Source organism: Tetrao urogallus (genome assembly GCF_951394365.1).
Source record: "Tetrao urogallus genome assembly, chromosome: 11".
Taxonomy (NCBI): Eukaryota; Metazoa; Chordata; class Aves; order Galliformes; family Phasianidae; genus Tetrao; species Tetrao urogallus.
Window position 1 is genome coordinate 3,290,220 of NC_136824.1, and position 15,785 is coordinate 3,306,004.

The window sequence follows — 15,785 nt, forward strand, 5'->3', positions numbered from 1 at the left end:
TTGATACACGTGTTTTCCAGCACGTGACCAGTTTCTCCAACTTGCTTAAGCATTTCCAGTGCAGCAGAAGGAGTTCTTTGCTGATAACCAAATCAATTAAATCTACCATGTTTCCACTGTCTGGAAAAGCAGTTACTTTAATCAAAGAAATACACCCACATAGTTTAGCCTGGTCTGCCTGGAGGAAGTCTATGTTGCATTTTTCCTATTTTCCATTTACCACCATATCCTTGATTATCGTTTCCCTCCAAATCTGTTCTAAAAGCTGGCACGCAGCTGAGGTCAGGCCTGTGGTTATACGGATTGCTTCTTTCGTTCTTTCTTTCTTCTAGTCCCCTTTCACTTTTCCATCTGCGGGCAGGAATCCAATACTGTGCTGTCCAAAGGCTCGTGCACCACAGTGATTCCTGCTGCATGTAAAAGGAAACCAGTTATAAGAGTCAGGCAAGGCCTCAGCTGGCTCAGCACCTTGCATGCTTGCCCAGAAGGCTAGTGACCACTCAGAGCATGCTTTGCCTTAGCATGTGAGGGCTGACAGTGCCTGCCAGTGGACCCCTGTCATTTCCCCAGCCCAGGGATGGTGATGATCACTGACAGTTACAGGGGAAATTCTTTTGGAGTAGTGTGACCTGGGCCGTAGTCAGATGAGTCCTGCTGTGTTCAGTCTAGTCTCAATTCCAATCTGTTTGCATCACATTTATTTGAGTTATTACACATAGACGAGGAGCAGAAAAGTATTGATTTTATTTTGCAAGGTGAAAGTCTTGCAGAAAAACCCCACAAAATTCAGGAGAGCTCTCTAGTGGAAAACTCCTTGAGAAAACTAAGAAGTTACTTACAGGGCTGTATGGAAATTATACTGAAGTGGAGGGACGTATTGGGAGTATATGTTAAGGGACAGAGCTAGAGTGGATGCTATGTATTTAACCGGTATGCAATTTCATCAATGTTTTCAGACTCTTTTGAAACCAGGACAAAGCTTTATCATCCTTAAGATCCAGTGGCACGGAGTTCAGAACCTTATCTGTGCCTTATGCTAAGAAACATTCCCTCTTGTGTATTTTGATTTTGGTTACATGGAAAAAAAAAAAAAAAAGAACAGCTATGGGGATGGTTTCAAATCATTTTAGCCTGCTGGAAATCTGGCATAAATAGTAATGTTAGCACCCTCTGATCCAAGGAGGTACCACGTAAGAGCTCATTTTGAAGCACTTCCCAAAATTGGAGTTGGGATTTCTCAAATCAGTCTAATGAATTTGCCAGGACTGTGCTGGAAACGGTGCAAGGCCCGGTGGCTGCAGGCTGAGCGAGCAGGCGATGCTGCGCCCTGCTGGCTGCTCTTTGGGCTCTAGCAGGGCTTGCAGACAAAGCCAAATGCTGCAGAACAGAAGGATGACACTAACTGGGTACCCTTGTGAGTAGCTGCTGTGGGTAACTGATGTCCTATGGTGGGCACGTCTGGTTATCGCCATCCACTACAAGGAGACAAAATCATGTGCGTTCTGTGCTGTAAGCAGTTCATTAAGGACAGCAACAGGCAGTCAGGAGTTAATTAGCTACTGAAAGACAAAATGATGTTTCCAAGGAAATCCAGCAACTCAGCTCATTGAGGCAATTCTGGAAAAGAAGTAAGAGAAAAGGCTTGGGAATAAGCAGAGGATAAAATTAGGAGGGTTTTTTGGCTACTGGTAAATGCATTTACATCAAATAATTTAAGATGGCTGGCTGGAGCTGAAGTTTATTTGGCATTAGTTTTCACATGGAGTCATGAGACAGGTTTCTTAGCTTTGGTGTAAACACCCTGGCTGGCTTACATCACAGTTGTAATGTTTGACTCAACAACCTTATGTTTGAACATTGTATTATTTTAAAATGTTAAATGATCTGTGCCTCTTTGGTTTAAAGCTCTTCAGGCCAAGTGTAATCTCTACCCACAAAAAGGGATTAGTGGGATGATCTAGCAAAATATTTAATTATGGGTGAAATTCACCCCTTCTGCTGCCTGTGGTAATGCTCTTCATGCTGCTTATATCCTGCATGGCCTTCATTGAATGGCAGGGAATGGAGCTGGGTGCCAGCCGCCCCACCAAAGGCACACCAAGCACGGATCAGGAGAGGGGGATCTCACTGCAAAGGTCTCTTAACATGCTGATATTTTGTGCCTTAGTGCAGCGGGGCAGCTGCAAACAAGGACAATGGTCACTTTAATGCCACACTGACATTTTGGAAACAGAGTGATCTGCTCCATCTGAGGGAGAAAGGAGGGAGAATCAAAGAGTTGGATTTGAAGAAATTAAAAAACAGCTTCCTGAAGTGTGCATAAATTATAAGACAGTGTCTTCTGATCAATTTTGTAATGGGAAATTAAAAAAAATAAAGCTGTCAAAAAGATAATCACTAGAGAAAAAAAGAAATCTGTGTGAGCAAAAGCTGGCAAGTCTGCTTGCAGAATGACTACTGTACTGGAAAATTACTGAGCACTGTTTATAAAGGCAATCAGACAGGAATGTTAGTCTTGGAGTCCTACTTTCGACATCAGCAGCTGTATTATTCTACTAGATTCCTGGTACTTTTTTTCCAAAAAAAAAAAACCCCAGTGCAACAACTGTGACTGGGTGCGGCACAACCTGCTCCCAGCCATCAAGATTCACCTGGTTATTTTGACCCCAGCAGAGCAGAGATGTAGTGGAGAGTTTCAGAAGTGTGTGGAGAGAGGAAGATACAATGACAGCGTATGTATTTGGTGGAAATCATGGGTCTGCTTGTAAACAGTGCTTTCGTCCCTCTATGCATTCAAGTATGGATTTAGTTTGATAGATACAAGCAAAAAATATCTGATGATCAGTTTCATGTGACTGATTCTCGGAAATCTTTTCCTGTTCTGCTTTCTGCACTTATTCCATGTGAAATGCTGGCCCCAGTGATGTTAGTCAGAGCTGTGCATGATTTCAGTAGAGCCACAATTTCATCCAGGTGCCTTGGAAAAATAACAGCAACTTCAACATGATTTTGCATCAAAGACCGGAGCTAAAGACAACCAGTTCTAATTAAAAACGGAGTTATCCCCCCCTGTACAGTAACTCAACAACCTACATTAAACCAAAAAGTGAACAACAAAGTGTTGGAGTGTTCAAATTGCACTGCTTTAGATTAGTATCTGTAACGTGATTTTTCAAATCAGCTACATATTGTTTAGTAGCAAATGTCTTCTGATAATTTAGTGGTGGTACAGGCTCTCAACTAACAGTAGTAATCAAAAACCAGGTTTACTAAAAATAGAATTATCAGTGTTATTACAAATGTATCTTTGGTCCAAGCTATTACTACCAAAGTAAGGAAATTTCAGTGTAGCATTTGCGAGGGAACAGAAGTAACGCAACCCCTGTGGGGCAGTGAGCGTGTGTGCAAACATATGGTGGGTGTTCTGTTCGTGGACCAGAACCAACCTGCAGGCACCAGTCTTATGCAGGGCTCAAGTCAGAAATAATCAGGTGAAACTTAATGAGCTGCAGTATTTATGCTAGAACATGCAATTACTTTTTGATCTGAAAAGTGACCACGTGTCTTTTGATGCACTTCTCCACCTCATCCTTCAGCCTGGACCCTCTTCACTGCATATTTTCCTAAATCTTTAGCTGCAACTGGTCATTTGCAGACATTTCATCTCCTTTGGGTTTGTGTACATAGTATTGTAAACTCTTTTTTTTTTCAGAGAAAATGTGGGAGTCTTAGGCAAGTAGGTAGAATAGATAATTCAATGTTAATGACTAATCCAGACTCTACGAAGATCAAATGATGAACCGAACCTCTTAAAGATATTTCACGTTTGCTCCAGGGGCCTGCCAGATGGTTGTTGCAATAGCAGATGAGAAGAACTCCCAATTTCTTAACAGAGATATGGAGAGGTCAGAGGTTGAAGAAGACTCAGAAGATAGATTTAAAACAGCCCTCTCAGATTGCATGTTCTGCCCATCCCAGACTTCTGAGGCTAGAGAAAAACAGACCCTACAGTGCATTTTTTAGCTAGAAAGACAGCCACTCTCTAGGTTAAAAAATCTCTACTTAAGAGCTTACTACTTTCTTCATAAATCTAACCACCAGCAGGGATCATCTAACCCTTGAATCTTCCATAGATGTAAGATTGCAAAATGGAGGGGGAAAAAAAAGCATGGATAAAGCTGAATGGTCTACGTTACACATGTGGCTTAGTGTACAACTGTTAATGGGCTTGGTTAGTAATACCGGGGTGACTTGGAGTTCTGTGTTTGAACACTGGAATTGTTTTTGACATTGTCATAAGAAAAATACTTAAACTTTTTTTGAAAATGAAAATGAAGTCTCTTATCTAGAGGGTTCAAAAGGTGTAATAACAGCGCAGAGAGGAAAATGTCTGTATGTAATTTAATTGTAACAATGATTGCTGCTATTTGTGCATCTCGTTTGTCTTCCCAGCTTATTTATTACATGCGATTAGTAATTTTACAAATACCGTGCTGCATGTTCCTTTACTAACTCTGAAACTGACAGGAATTTTCATATTTAACCATTTTAACCACAAATCTTTTGTCTTTTCTGTTTGGTAATGTGCTATGATGTTGAAATCCTGTCAGAGTAATTAAAAAATCTTTAGTGTCTTCCAGGCAATAAAATAACAGTTTCACCAGCAGGACAAGTAGGCTGTGAGATTTCAGAGATCCTTTATAGGGTGCCCCATCTTCTTGTACCCATCAGTGGATGCAGGCTAGGATGAGGGATGGATGTGGTGGATGTGTAGCTGAAGCTGGCCATATGACTACCACTGTAATGAAAATGCTGGGGTGATGACATCTTTACCACAGACTAGATAAGAAATGACCTGAGCCATAGCTTTCTGTTGATTCTCTAGGTTTTGACTGATGCTCTGTGCAGTCTTCTCATGTCGATGATGATGCTTGTTCTTTTTGTCGCACTGACCTATGTGTGTGTGTGTGCTGGAGCAACCCTAACCCAAGATCACTCAGCAGGGTAGAAATGAGGTGACTTCTCCCCTCCACAGAAGTAACAAAAGAAAAATAGAAAAAGGAATTTTTCTTCCTGTAGGGAAAGTCATAACCTGACTTCTTACGGCATCTTGGAAATAGTTGGCATGCAGCATGCTGCCCATCCTAAATGAAAGCACACAGACAGCTTCTGCCAAGAATGTATTTTTATCTTTCTCCTTTGCTTTCAGTCCCTTTTTCTTTTGCCAGTAGCTGTAGATCACAGTGAGAGCATGGTGCTGAAGTGAATATTAGTTCAGCGGAGCCTCTACAGAAACCCTTCCTGGCCCTGTGACTCACATTCAGCTCATAAAGCAAAGTTACTTTTTCCCCCTTTGTGCCCTTACTGAACGGTTCCTTCACCTGGCTCAATAGCTGCTTACACGTGGGCTCTAGCAGGGCACAGCCCAGATGGTAGCGAGGGAGCCTGGCTATTAATTTTCATGAACACCGATTTCTGCACTCAAAGTCAATTTTTGTCAGTCTCAGTCTTCACTCAGCTGGCATTTTCCCATTCCATAAGTAAATAGCAAGTACTCAGCCACAGTGATGCACCAAAATGACTGTCTAGAGAATATGTTTGGTAGTTTGCGAGCTGCTTTAGCCAACAGAAATTCACAAATGTGTCAACTGCTTTTCTGCAAAGAAACACTTGAATGGGGCTCTGTTCCACAAAAGACAGGTGGCCAGCCTTCCTGATCCTGTTCTGCTCAAACTAATTGGTTTCTGCCTTTGCTGTCATCAGTGCTGTCTCAGCAGGTCACCAGTCACAGCAGCTGGCAAATGAATTCATGCCAGTTGCACCAAATGAGGATGTTTCTGCAAATTGTTTTGAAATGATTTTTCCCCACTCACAAATGTCAGAAAGAGAAAGAATTGTTAGATTTTTGAGGCATTATGGAGTAAATTCAAAAGAAGTGTGACTAGTCAGGTGTTGTGTGTTGCTCTATCCTGACTGCTGGAAACTTCAGTAAAATGAAACAATATTTCTAAGCAAGCTTTTATATTTGAATGTTCTTATTTTGGTCCTTGTCATTACAGGCAACCCAGGATTGGGTGACAAGTAAAAGATTCATGGTATTAGGATGCTAATCCAGATGACAGTCCTAAATAACAGGCTAGAAGGTCAATTACCTGATGATGATAGCCTTCCGGTGCCTAGTGCCTACAATTATTGTTCCCATCATTCACTTCATCTAGGAATGCCTGTAATTACAAAGAGATGTTCCTCATTGACAGATTACAGGAGGCATGAAGATGAATGCTGCTTGTCTTTAGGAAATAATTGTCCCTCTCTATATACCTCCTAATTCAGATTCTTCGCAGACATTTTATCCACTGCCACGTAGGCCAGCTTTTTAACCACAGTGATACTGCCAGAGCATCTTGTTATGGAGCCTTTCAGTCAGCCTTACACTGAGCTAGAAGGATGCATGGCCACAGCAAGGGTCTGCTCATAGTAGCAGTCCCTTACACTGGCAGAAACCCAAACAACTCACAGCATTGTGAGCCTTTAAGGAGAAAACAAAGCAAACAAACAAACCGAAACGATGTTCGTGTATTTGTTCCCAGCACATTTGATCAAAGGGAAAGCAAATGGCAACTGAAATGTGCTTACAAAGTGAATGAATCCCAAAGCTCAGAAAAATGATGGTTAAAGGTAAGTATCCCCCACTCCCATCCAGTTTGTGTTATGGTACATCCTTGTGGCAGCTTTGAATCAGTGTTGCAGATTCCTTTCTAGTGGAGTAATCTTGTATTTTTAAGTATTTATTGAGCAGTTAAATAGTATTCAAATTTGCTAACAATGGCCATAGGCAATTATTCCCCATTTTTAAGGTCCCTAATTCTATGAATGGTGTTTCTGTCTAGCATGGAGCCAAGAGCAGATATTCACTTGTACACAGCCCCTTTCTGCTCTACACACTTCAGGCCAGATCTCAGTCTGACAGCAGTACAGCAACATTGGAGAACCCACAAGCCTAGGAAGAATTGCTAATTTCTTATTTCTCTGTTTTCAGGTTAAGCGCAATATTTTATCCTACTTTTTTTTTATTATTATTATTATTTTTTTTAATATTCCCTCTCTGTCTCCTTCCCAGGTGGGTGACTGGCCATTGGAGTCCCTGCTCTGCCACTTGTGAGAAAGGTATCCAGCATCGGGAAGTGACTTGTGTTTATCAGCTGCAAAATGGCACCTATGTTAACACAAGGGACCTCTACTGCCTTGGCAACAAACCAGCAACAGTACAAAGCTGTGAAGGACGGGACTGCCTCTCAATTTGGGAAGCATCAGAGTGGTCAAAGGTAAGAATTTGACCCAAGAGAGAAGCCAGACAGCACACAGTTCTGGATACGCTGCCCTAATTTAGCTAAGAGCTTGAAGTTAAGCACATTCTCACAGTCAGCATACTTGGTAACTTGCAGTACTGAGGCACTAGGTAGGATTGGTTTTTGTTGAAATGATTAGGTTTAAGCTGAGGTTTGTATCACATACCAGATGAGTTATTAAGGCAAGTATTAGATATCGTGCTATGTTAACTATATCTTTCCATCTGAAAAGTCTGACCACCAAGGAAAAACATTTCTCTGACCTACAGCTGGAAGTGTAGGAACCTAACAGATCTTCTGGCTCTGTTTAAATGTGGTATGAAACAAAATACCATATTTATCAAACAGCTGCATGTTGCAGAGAATATACAGTCTTTGGGCCTTGTCCAACCCTCTTTTGTGTAATTCCAGGAACACAGAAAAGCTGGTTATACTTTGCTTTCTTGTGTGTCTCCATGTAGTTGCAGAGAGTTAAGAAGTTATTCTCAGATATTATAAATCCATTTCACATATTAACAAAGTGTCATCTGGACAGCCTTCACTTTGTTTAGCAACAGAGTGAACCAGGAGCATGCTTACAGTTCACGAGAAGCACTCAGCAAATACATGGTAACCTTGCCTGCACCTTATGAGTAATGGTTCTAATAGGTTTTCCATGTCAGATTTGGTGCTGTATCTGTTAGGCTGATCTGAACAATGAAAAGATGATGTCAGTATTGGTGCAGTACGTATGTCGCTACTAGTCTCATTCCAGCCTGGCTGTGCTACAAGTCTGTCCAGAAACGGGCATTTTTGTGGGCAGGATATTTCATTGTTTTTTGTCTCTATTTTGAAACAGTGAGCTCCTGTTTAAAGCATTGTCAAAGATCTTTTGCAAAATATTATTGTTAGAAAAGTCACAGAACACAAGATACCAGGGACCTGGCACTGAAGAACAGTATCTCTTAACAAAAACACAGTGTGGATCCACTGTCCACCTTTTGAGCAGAAAATCTCTGCTTGGCAAGTGAAACACTCAAGTGAGAGTAGTGTTTCCTTCCAGCAGGACGCTGTACCTGTTCACTAATGCATTAGATTCTTTTACCTGTTTTGAAAAGATGTGGAGAAATACATTGAGTTTTAATAATTTCTCTGATACGTCTTTCATGTGTTACAAAAATAAACCTTTCAGATGGTGCTCTTTTTATTTCTTATAGCTATACAAGGTGAGCTGTAGCAGTGCATATAGCAGACTAGTCTTCTCACTGCAGCTCCTACCTGCCTTACAGGGTGAATTTTGTCATTGGAGTGTTCATGGTCTTTTTTAATGTTAGGTACTCCTGTGTTTTTGTTTTTAATTGGAGTAAGTCAAGTTACAGAAAGTTTTTTATGAACTGGAAATCTTCTGTATTTGTGACCATGTAACTCATTTTGTTCTAATATTGTGGAAAAAATATCATAGTAGTAATAACATTTTATAAATCAATTTTCTTGTGTGTGTTTTTGAACTTCTGGTTATACAACAAAAGCAGTTGAACACACTGGTGTCTGGTCCCCAATCAAAAATGTGTGTTCTCAAAGCAAATTCCATTGCAGTCTTCAGTGTGGAAAAAATTAAGTTCCACTTTTATTGCCAAACACTTGAGATTATTTTGGACAAAGTACCACTTAATCCATTTTTAATGACAGAAATAGAGACTGTCACAAAAAGGTGAATGTTTCTGCTGTTAGGGAACTTGAGTAGAAAAAAACAATGGATTTCAAATTTCCTTCAAATAAAAGAGTCATATCTTAACTGCAAAGTTGTGATACTCCTTTACAAAACTTTGTGGGATTCGAATAGATAATTTGCTAATAAAATAAAACCTAATCATCTAAACTAGACACTAAGGGGCTCCTAGTAGGCTATCTTGTTTTAGAATCTGTGTAAAATCTATGCATGAGAAAAAAATCACGATGACAGAGGACTTGAACAAAAAAAACCTCTTAAAGGGAATGATTTATATGTGACAACCAAAGACCTGTTGGGAACCTTTTGTCTAGGAAAAGTAAATGCAGTACTGATCTGTGAATGACTTAAAAGCTTTGGGAAGAATAAACAGTTGATGTCTTTCCCAAACTCAGTTGTACAGCCCACCTAGAGGATTCTCATACTGTGAAAAATACTCCTGCTTCAGTTTGATTTACTTTCAGTAAATTGGACCATTTGAATTATTTTATATATTGTTCTTTATAGTTTGAGACGAACAAGAGCAACCCCAAGGAGTCCACCTGAGAGCTGCGGAAAATTATAGTTTATATGGGAAAATCTGTACTGCTTAGGGCAAATTCGTGGCTTTAAGGTACTGTTCAGGGAGCTCCGGTGTTGGCTCTCTGGCAATTCGTGCATTTTGAGGATTCCAGCAAAGCAGTTTCTGGAATTGTGCAAAGCCTGGAAGAATTCATCCTGGTATCTAGCACAGCTCTACAATTGTGCTTGTTACAAAGATGTTACATCCGTAAGGCGGTCATGCCATGAGCAGCACATAGTAAATTAAGTGGAAGGCTTCCCAGATTTTCAAGAAGTCACTTTGTAGTGCTCTGAAGTATTTAAAGGCACGTCTGTTTGCTTGCCAGCTCATAAACGCTTGTCATTCATGTCCTTAACAAGGCCAGCAGGTCAGAACTGCCTGGATTGTATTTTTAAGACGATTAGACAGGCATGCTGAGATTTGTCCATTTGATGTAATTTATATCAAGCTGACACTTGTTTCCAGCATAGACCCCCTGGATGGAGAAGCTTCTTGGATTATGTTCAAAAGACCTCACAGAATATCTCGTATCTTCAGTATTTATTCAGTGTCAACTCAACTGTCTTTTTCCGTGCCGATCCCCTAAAGGGGAGAACTTGACATGCTAGAGAAGGTTAGTTTTTATCTCAGTTCATACATATATCATTTTTCCATCCACCTGTCCCCAGTGGCTCTTTAAGAAAATTTCTCACTCCTAACCACTGCAGTGGCATGAAAATGAAGAGCAGAGAGACTAGCTGTGCTGCTGTGTAGTAGCATGCACACAGATGGCTGTATCAGCATTGGTAGATCTATTAACCTGTGACTGAACTGGTTATTTAAAACGTTTCTCCATTTCAGTTCACAGCAGTGTCTTTTTCCCACCTGTTGCAGTCAAGACAAATTCACCAGTAAAACAGAATTTCCAGTCAACTGTTGTCAGAGATAGCAAATGGGCTACCAGTTATTTCTACTTTTTCAAAGTGCCTAAATAACAGCGTCTAAGCATTAAAATATTTGTGGACAATATTTGCTCACTTGCATGGATGTTTGTTACTAGTGCCCAGAATGCTTGAATCAAGTCTTTCTCCAGCAACTGATCCTAGCAGCCCTAGTAGCCTGCTGCATTCCCACAGTCCCTGGTTATGCTTTTGATGCTGAGGGGCCCATCTTTTGTACCTGCTGATGAATGTGGGCAGCTTGCTGGCCAAGGCCGGAAGGTGATGACAGCTCTGTGGTTCACTGAGTGGTGTCTCTGCTGAGCGATCTGCTTTGTACACTTCAAGTTCTTTGAAATTAACATCGCAGTGATGAGGAGGTGGCAATTCAAAGAGTGAAGGTCACACGTGTGCACATGAGAACATGTGTGAGAGCAGTGAATTCACCAGGGTGCATACGAACAGTACTGCAGAGGCGGTTTTGTAACCACAATTTCCTGCTACATAAAGTGCATTTTTCGTCATATTTGTACTCCTGTGATACATAAGGGTATATGGCAGTTCTGTTATGAATAATGAGCTCTTAAATGCAAGATTTAGTTATTCAGTAACACCATTTCTAGCGCGATGCTATTTTTCACAAGTAAAAGATCACAGAAGTGTATCTCATATTATTCAGACGAATCATGTTTGAAAATGGTTTCAGTTGTTGGGGGAAAATTTTGCAAGTTATCAGGTTTTGTGTGCATAAAACTAAGCTTTCCTTTTAGATATGTTACAAAAATAAAAATTCTGTTGCATGATTCCTAGAAATAATAAAACATACCTGTTGTTTTGCAGTGTTCAGCAGACTGTGGCAAAGGGATCCAAAAAAGGACAGTAACATGTACAAATTCTCAAGGAAAATGTGATGCAGCCACCAGGCCAAGAGACGAGGAAGAATGTGAGGATCACACAGGCTGTTATGAATGGAAAACAGGCGATTGGTCTAAGGTACCAGTGAGCAGTGCACAGTATTTTCTCTCTAAATCCAAAGATGTTCAGTATGCTGTGCTTCCATGTGCAGTCTGTTCTGCAGTTTAAATATTTTGAACGGAAGCTTTTGATTGATGTTTTTTGCTGGGATTTAAACTTTCCCTTTATGCCACTTGTGACCCAAATACTGCAACAGAGGCTTGTGGATATGTCAACAAACAGGTACAAAATGAGTATTAATGGACATCTTATCCATTCAACAGCTAAACCCACACAACTTCCACCCTAAAAATGAAGATTCTCACCACAGGCCAAAATTCATCCATCAACTCAACTCTTTGCATTAAAAGGCCACTTCATGAGCAGTGCTGGAACTGTTTTACATGTTTCAAAGAAACCAGCTCCTAATCGACCTGGCTAACAGGTTGACTTCTACGAAAAGAAGTTCATTAACAGTATCTGCCAGGACTTCAGGGAGTTAAGCGGGAATCGCATGCCCAGCCTGGGCAGCCTGAAAGGAAAATAGTAGATGTTTTCTTTCTTCAAGTATGTGTATCAGTTAAGTATTTAGACTTCAAATTAGAAACCTAGTCACTGAGAAAAAGAGAAATCTCACGAAGAGAAGATGTGATGTAAGTTTTGTCTCCCTCAAAGCATCAGTACTCAGCTGAGAGCTGAGCCTTATACCTCTTATTCCACAGGTGGTGAGTTTGAGGGTCTGGGAGAACTGTTATTAAGTAGAATGTGGAAGCCTTAGCAAACTCTCACAGAGACAAAGGTTAACTGACGGCACACACTGCTGAATTGTTTGCCCTTCTCATGCAGATTTTGCTTTCAGTGTCTGATGGTATACCATTTTATTACCACAGATGCAAAACTAGCACAACTCATGCTATTCTGAGACCTACACAGCACAGTCCAGTGCTTCACTTACTTCAGCCATCTGAGATGAAAGTTTGCCCTCTATTTAAAGGCAGAGTCAAAACCATCAGTCCCTTCCTTAGGGCTGGATTTCACTTTCATTTAGATCTGTCTGAACACAGTTTCTCTGGTGACATCAGTGGAATTAATTCCTATGTGCAGTGGATTAAACCAGTGCAGAATCTGCTCTGTATTTGCATTCTGATCTTAAAGTAGCAGGTAGTTTTGCTTGGGAAGGAAGCCCAGCAGTATAAGAAGTTCAGCCTTTGCCAGTGTTGTTCACAACGCATCCTTTACATTACCAACTTCATGTTTGTATAAAGCCTTGAAATTTCCCAGGAATATTATATTCCAGTTTGGTTTTATCTTATCTTTGTAACTGTTCTGCTCTTGAAACAGAAGGCCTACTTTTGTTCTGGAATGTACGGCATGTGCAGAAACCACTGGGATACAGTAGTTGCATTATGCTTTCCAAAAACCCAAACTCCAGCAAGCAAAATCCACTGAAGCAGAGGCCCATGATGGGCAAATTGGCTTATCTGCAATTGTATTTTTTGCATTACGATTGGGAATTACAAATATTTATAGATACACCGTGTCAGAGATGCTTGAATTTAATGGTGTCAGTGCTGGAGCGTGATTTAAGAACCAGCCATAGGCAAAAGATCTGTACTTATGCTGAGCCAGGAATTTGTATCACAGAATGTTTAGAGTATTGAACGTTATTTTATTTATAACTTGGCACACAGAATCCACACAATTTGGCCAAAATAAGCAGTTCCTGTGTTAACAGGTGAAATAACATTATTTATTTATTTGTGGAATTTTAAGAGATTTTGGCAGAAGAATTGACCCGGATTCTCTTTATAGGAGGAATATGAAATAATCATGTATTCACTGATTACATGGATTGAAAGTTCAGTACTGTATGAATGCTTCCCATCTGATAAAGAAGTTGGCTCATTGCGAGAAAGGCTGCAGTCATGCATTGGTCACAGTAAATAGCATTGATAGATTTAGTCTCTGCATATGTGCAGTGCAAGTTCCGTGCAAAATCACTCGTTATTTGCAATTCTTAACTTGGGATCAGGATCTTCTCTGTGCAGAAGGGCACAGAAGTTTGTGTGCTGTTTATGTGGTCTGCTTCTGCCTGCAGAGAACACGTGCCAACTCTCAGCTTCCCAGGAATTTCACCCTGTGCAAATTCAGCAGATGTTCTTGGACTTAGATTTGGTTTATAATGAACATTAAAAATTCTAGACGTCTTGGTTAATGACACGAAGACTTGGATCACACAATTAGATTGTTATCCTCTGAGTAGAGAGGTGAACAAGAAGCATCACTGGATGGCTTAAGAAAGGTACGGATAGATACAGTTCTTCTGAGAAAGTTTATTACCTCAGAAACCCAGATAGCTAAAATACTTCGTGTGGAATTCCTTGCAGATCCAGTCAGGATTTTCATTTTCAGGATCCAGAAGCTTTAATGCAGGGCTCAGATGTAGAAGGACCTTTACACTATCAGCAATTCCTTTCTGGTGTTGTCTGGCTTAAACAATTTGACCATTAAGGAGAAACATACAGTCTTCTAAAGTCAAATTATAGCAAACTCCTTAAAATTCACAATTCCAGGTTAAAATCCCATTGTAGAACATTTTTGGGTTTTTTTTTTTTTTTTTTGGTTGTTTGTTTGCTTGTTTGTTTAGTTCTTGTTTTGCCAGTGCTATAAAAATCACTGTGAGAGGGCTTTGTGCTGAGATGGAAACATTTTCTACCATTACAGCTTGATCTCAGAACAAGCAACGACCTTTTGTGATTAACTGCATTGTGGATTTGTTTCTATTAAGAATCATCAAGGAAGCAAGATTGAATGATCAGTAGTAATTACCACAGGATAGAAGGAGGGACAGATGCTTTTTATGCAGACAACTTGCATGCTGACTTGGCATTCAATTCTGAGCTGTCCCAAACTAAGATCATTTGAGTATATCCCAAAGTCTTGTAGGACAGAGGCAAAACTTCATTAAAAATCCACATCTGGATACAACATAAATAGAATGGGCTCTCTGAGGGGCAGACTCTGATTTTTGTCAGAGGAGCAGTAGAAGCATTTATAGAACACATAGGCTCTGTGCATGAGAAGACTTGCCTAAGGAGCTCCCCAGAGCTTTACTAAGAATGCCTTCAGTCATGAGATCACAGACACAAACAAGAACTGCTATAGCTGACAGTGATGGACACGCTTATCCTATGTAAGATTTTAGATCATGTTCCATTCAGAAGATGCAGGGATTTGGAGCTAATGGAGTGGATTTTGCAGTCAGTCTGGGCTGTTTGTGTGTTCCCAGTGTACTTGCAGTTTCTTTGAATTGTGCCACAGGGAGCTGATATATCTAGTTTGCTTTGCAAACACATATGTTCAGGTTTGTGATGTTATTTAAATTTCTTTGAAGTTACCTTTGTTAGTCCAAAGCCTGAGATTAACATACTATCTAGGGTACTTGTAAAGACAGAATATTGTTCTGTTACTAGTAGCCATGATGACCTCCAACTTGCTAGCATTCCTAAACTTTCAACTTTTTCATTCTTAACAAAAAGAATCTTATTTTTATCATTTACACAAATACAGCATTAGCATGAACAGCATAACAAAAATATTCCTGGTCTGAAAGTCTTCAAACCTAGCAGAAAGGCAGATTTTAAAGTGAGAGACCCACTGAAGGTGTTAACCTGAAATTATTTTTTACTATTGCCTGGATTCTTTAGAATTGCAGTTCGTTATATCATCCTTTCTTTTTTTTGTATGATGCAATACACAAATGGGAATCCAAGTCATCTCCCGTTCAGTCTTTTCTTCCAAAAGGAAATTCCACATCCAGTTTGTACTCAGTTAAAGAAACAAACATCGCATACACTTTCAGCTTTGCAATACTTCTTGCATGTTTGAAATCTGAGCTGTTAAAGGTTGTAGCACTGGAAACATTTTCACATTTTTGTTGTAGTTGTGCTGGTCAAAAGAACAGCTCGCTTTCCCAGCTCTTGCCTCAGATTCCTAAGCTGCTGAAACTATGCCTCCGATGCATTAACAAGATAGTAGTTCATTCTGTCGCGATCAGTTGTGTTTTGTTGGCAAACTTCAGGTCAAGGATTACATTCCTGTAAAGCATGCAGGTAGCTGGTGGATAGAATGTGGCTGTCTCGATCGCTTTGCAGGATGCACTGTCTGCGTCTGTGCTCCTCATGTGCTCGAGGCTGTGAGACTGTGAGTTGTGCTGGAGTCTGCCGTGACTCCTGCAGTGGAACCAGATGTCCCAGATGCTTTGGGAGTGTGTTGCTGGCCTGCTGCAGGGAGAT

The 15,785-nt window shown here is 40.4% G+C and overlaps 1 protein-coding gene across 1 annotated transcript in view; it reads left to right on the plus strand.

Annotated features, from left to right (window-relative positions):
• ADAMTS17 (ADAM metallopeptidase with thrombospondin type 1 motif 17) overlaps positions 1 to 15,785 on the plus strand; it is a gene marked incomplete at both ends in the record, with an annotated part of 165,463 nt that overhangs the window by 136,789 nt on the left and 12,889 nt on the right. The window contains 2 exons of the mRNA XM_079541061.1: positions 7,121 to 7,325; positions 11,377 to 11,529. Of these exons, the coding sequence (XP_079397187.1) occupies positions 7,121 to 7,325; positions 11,377 to 11,529 (358 nt within the window). The remainder of the gene's footprint in view (positions 1 to 7,120; positions 7,326 to 11,376; positions 11,530 to 15,785) is intronic.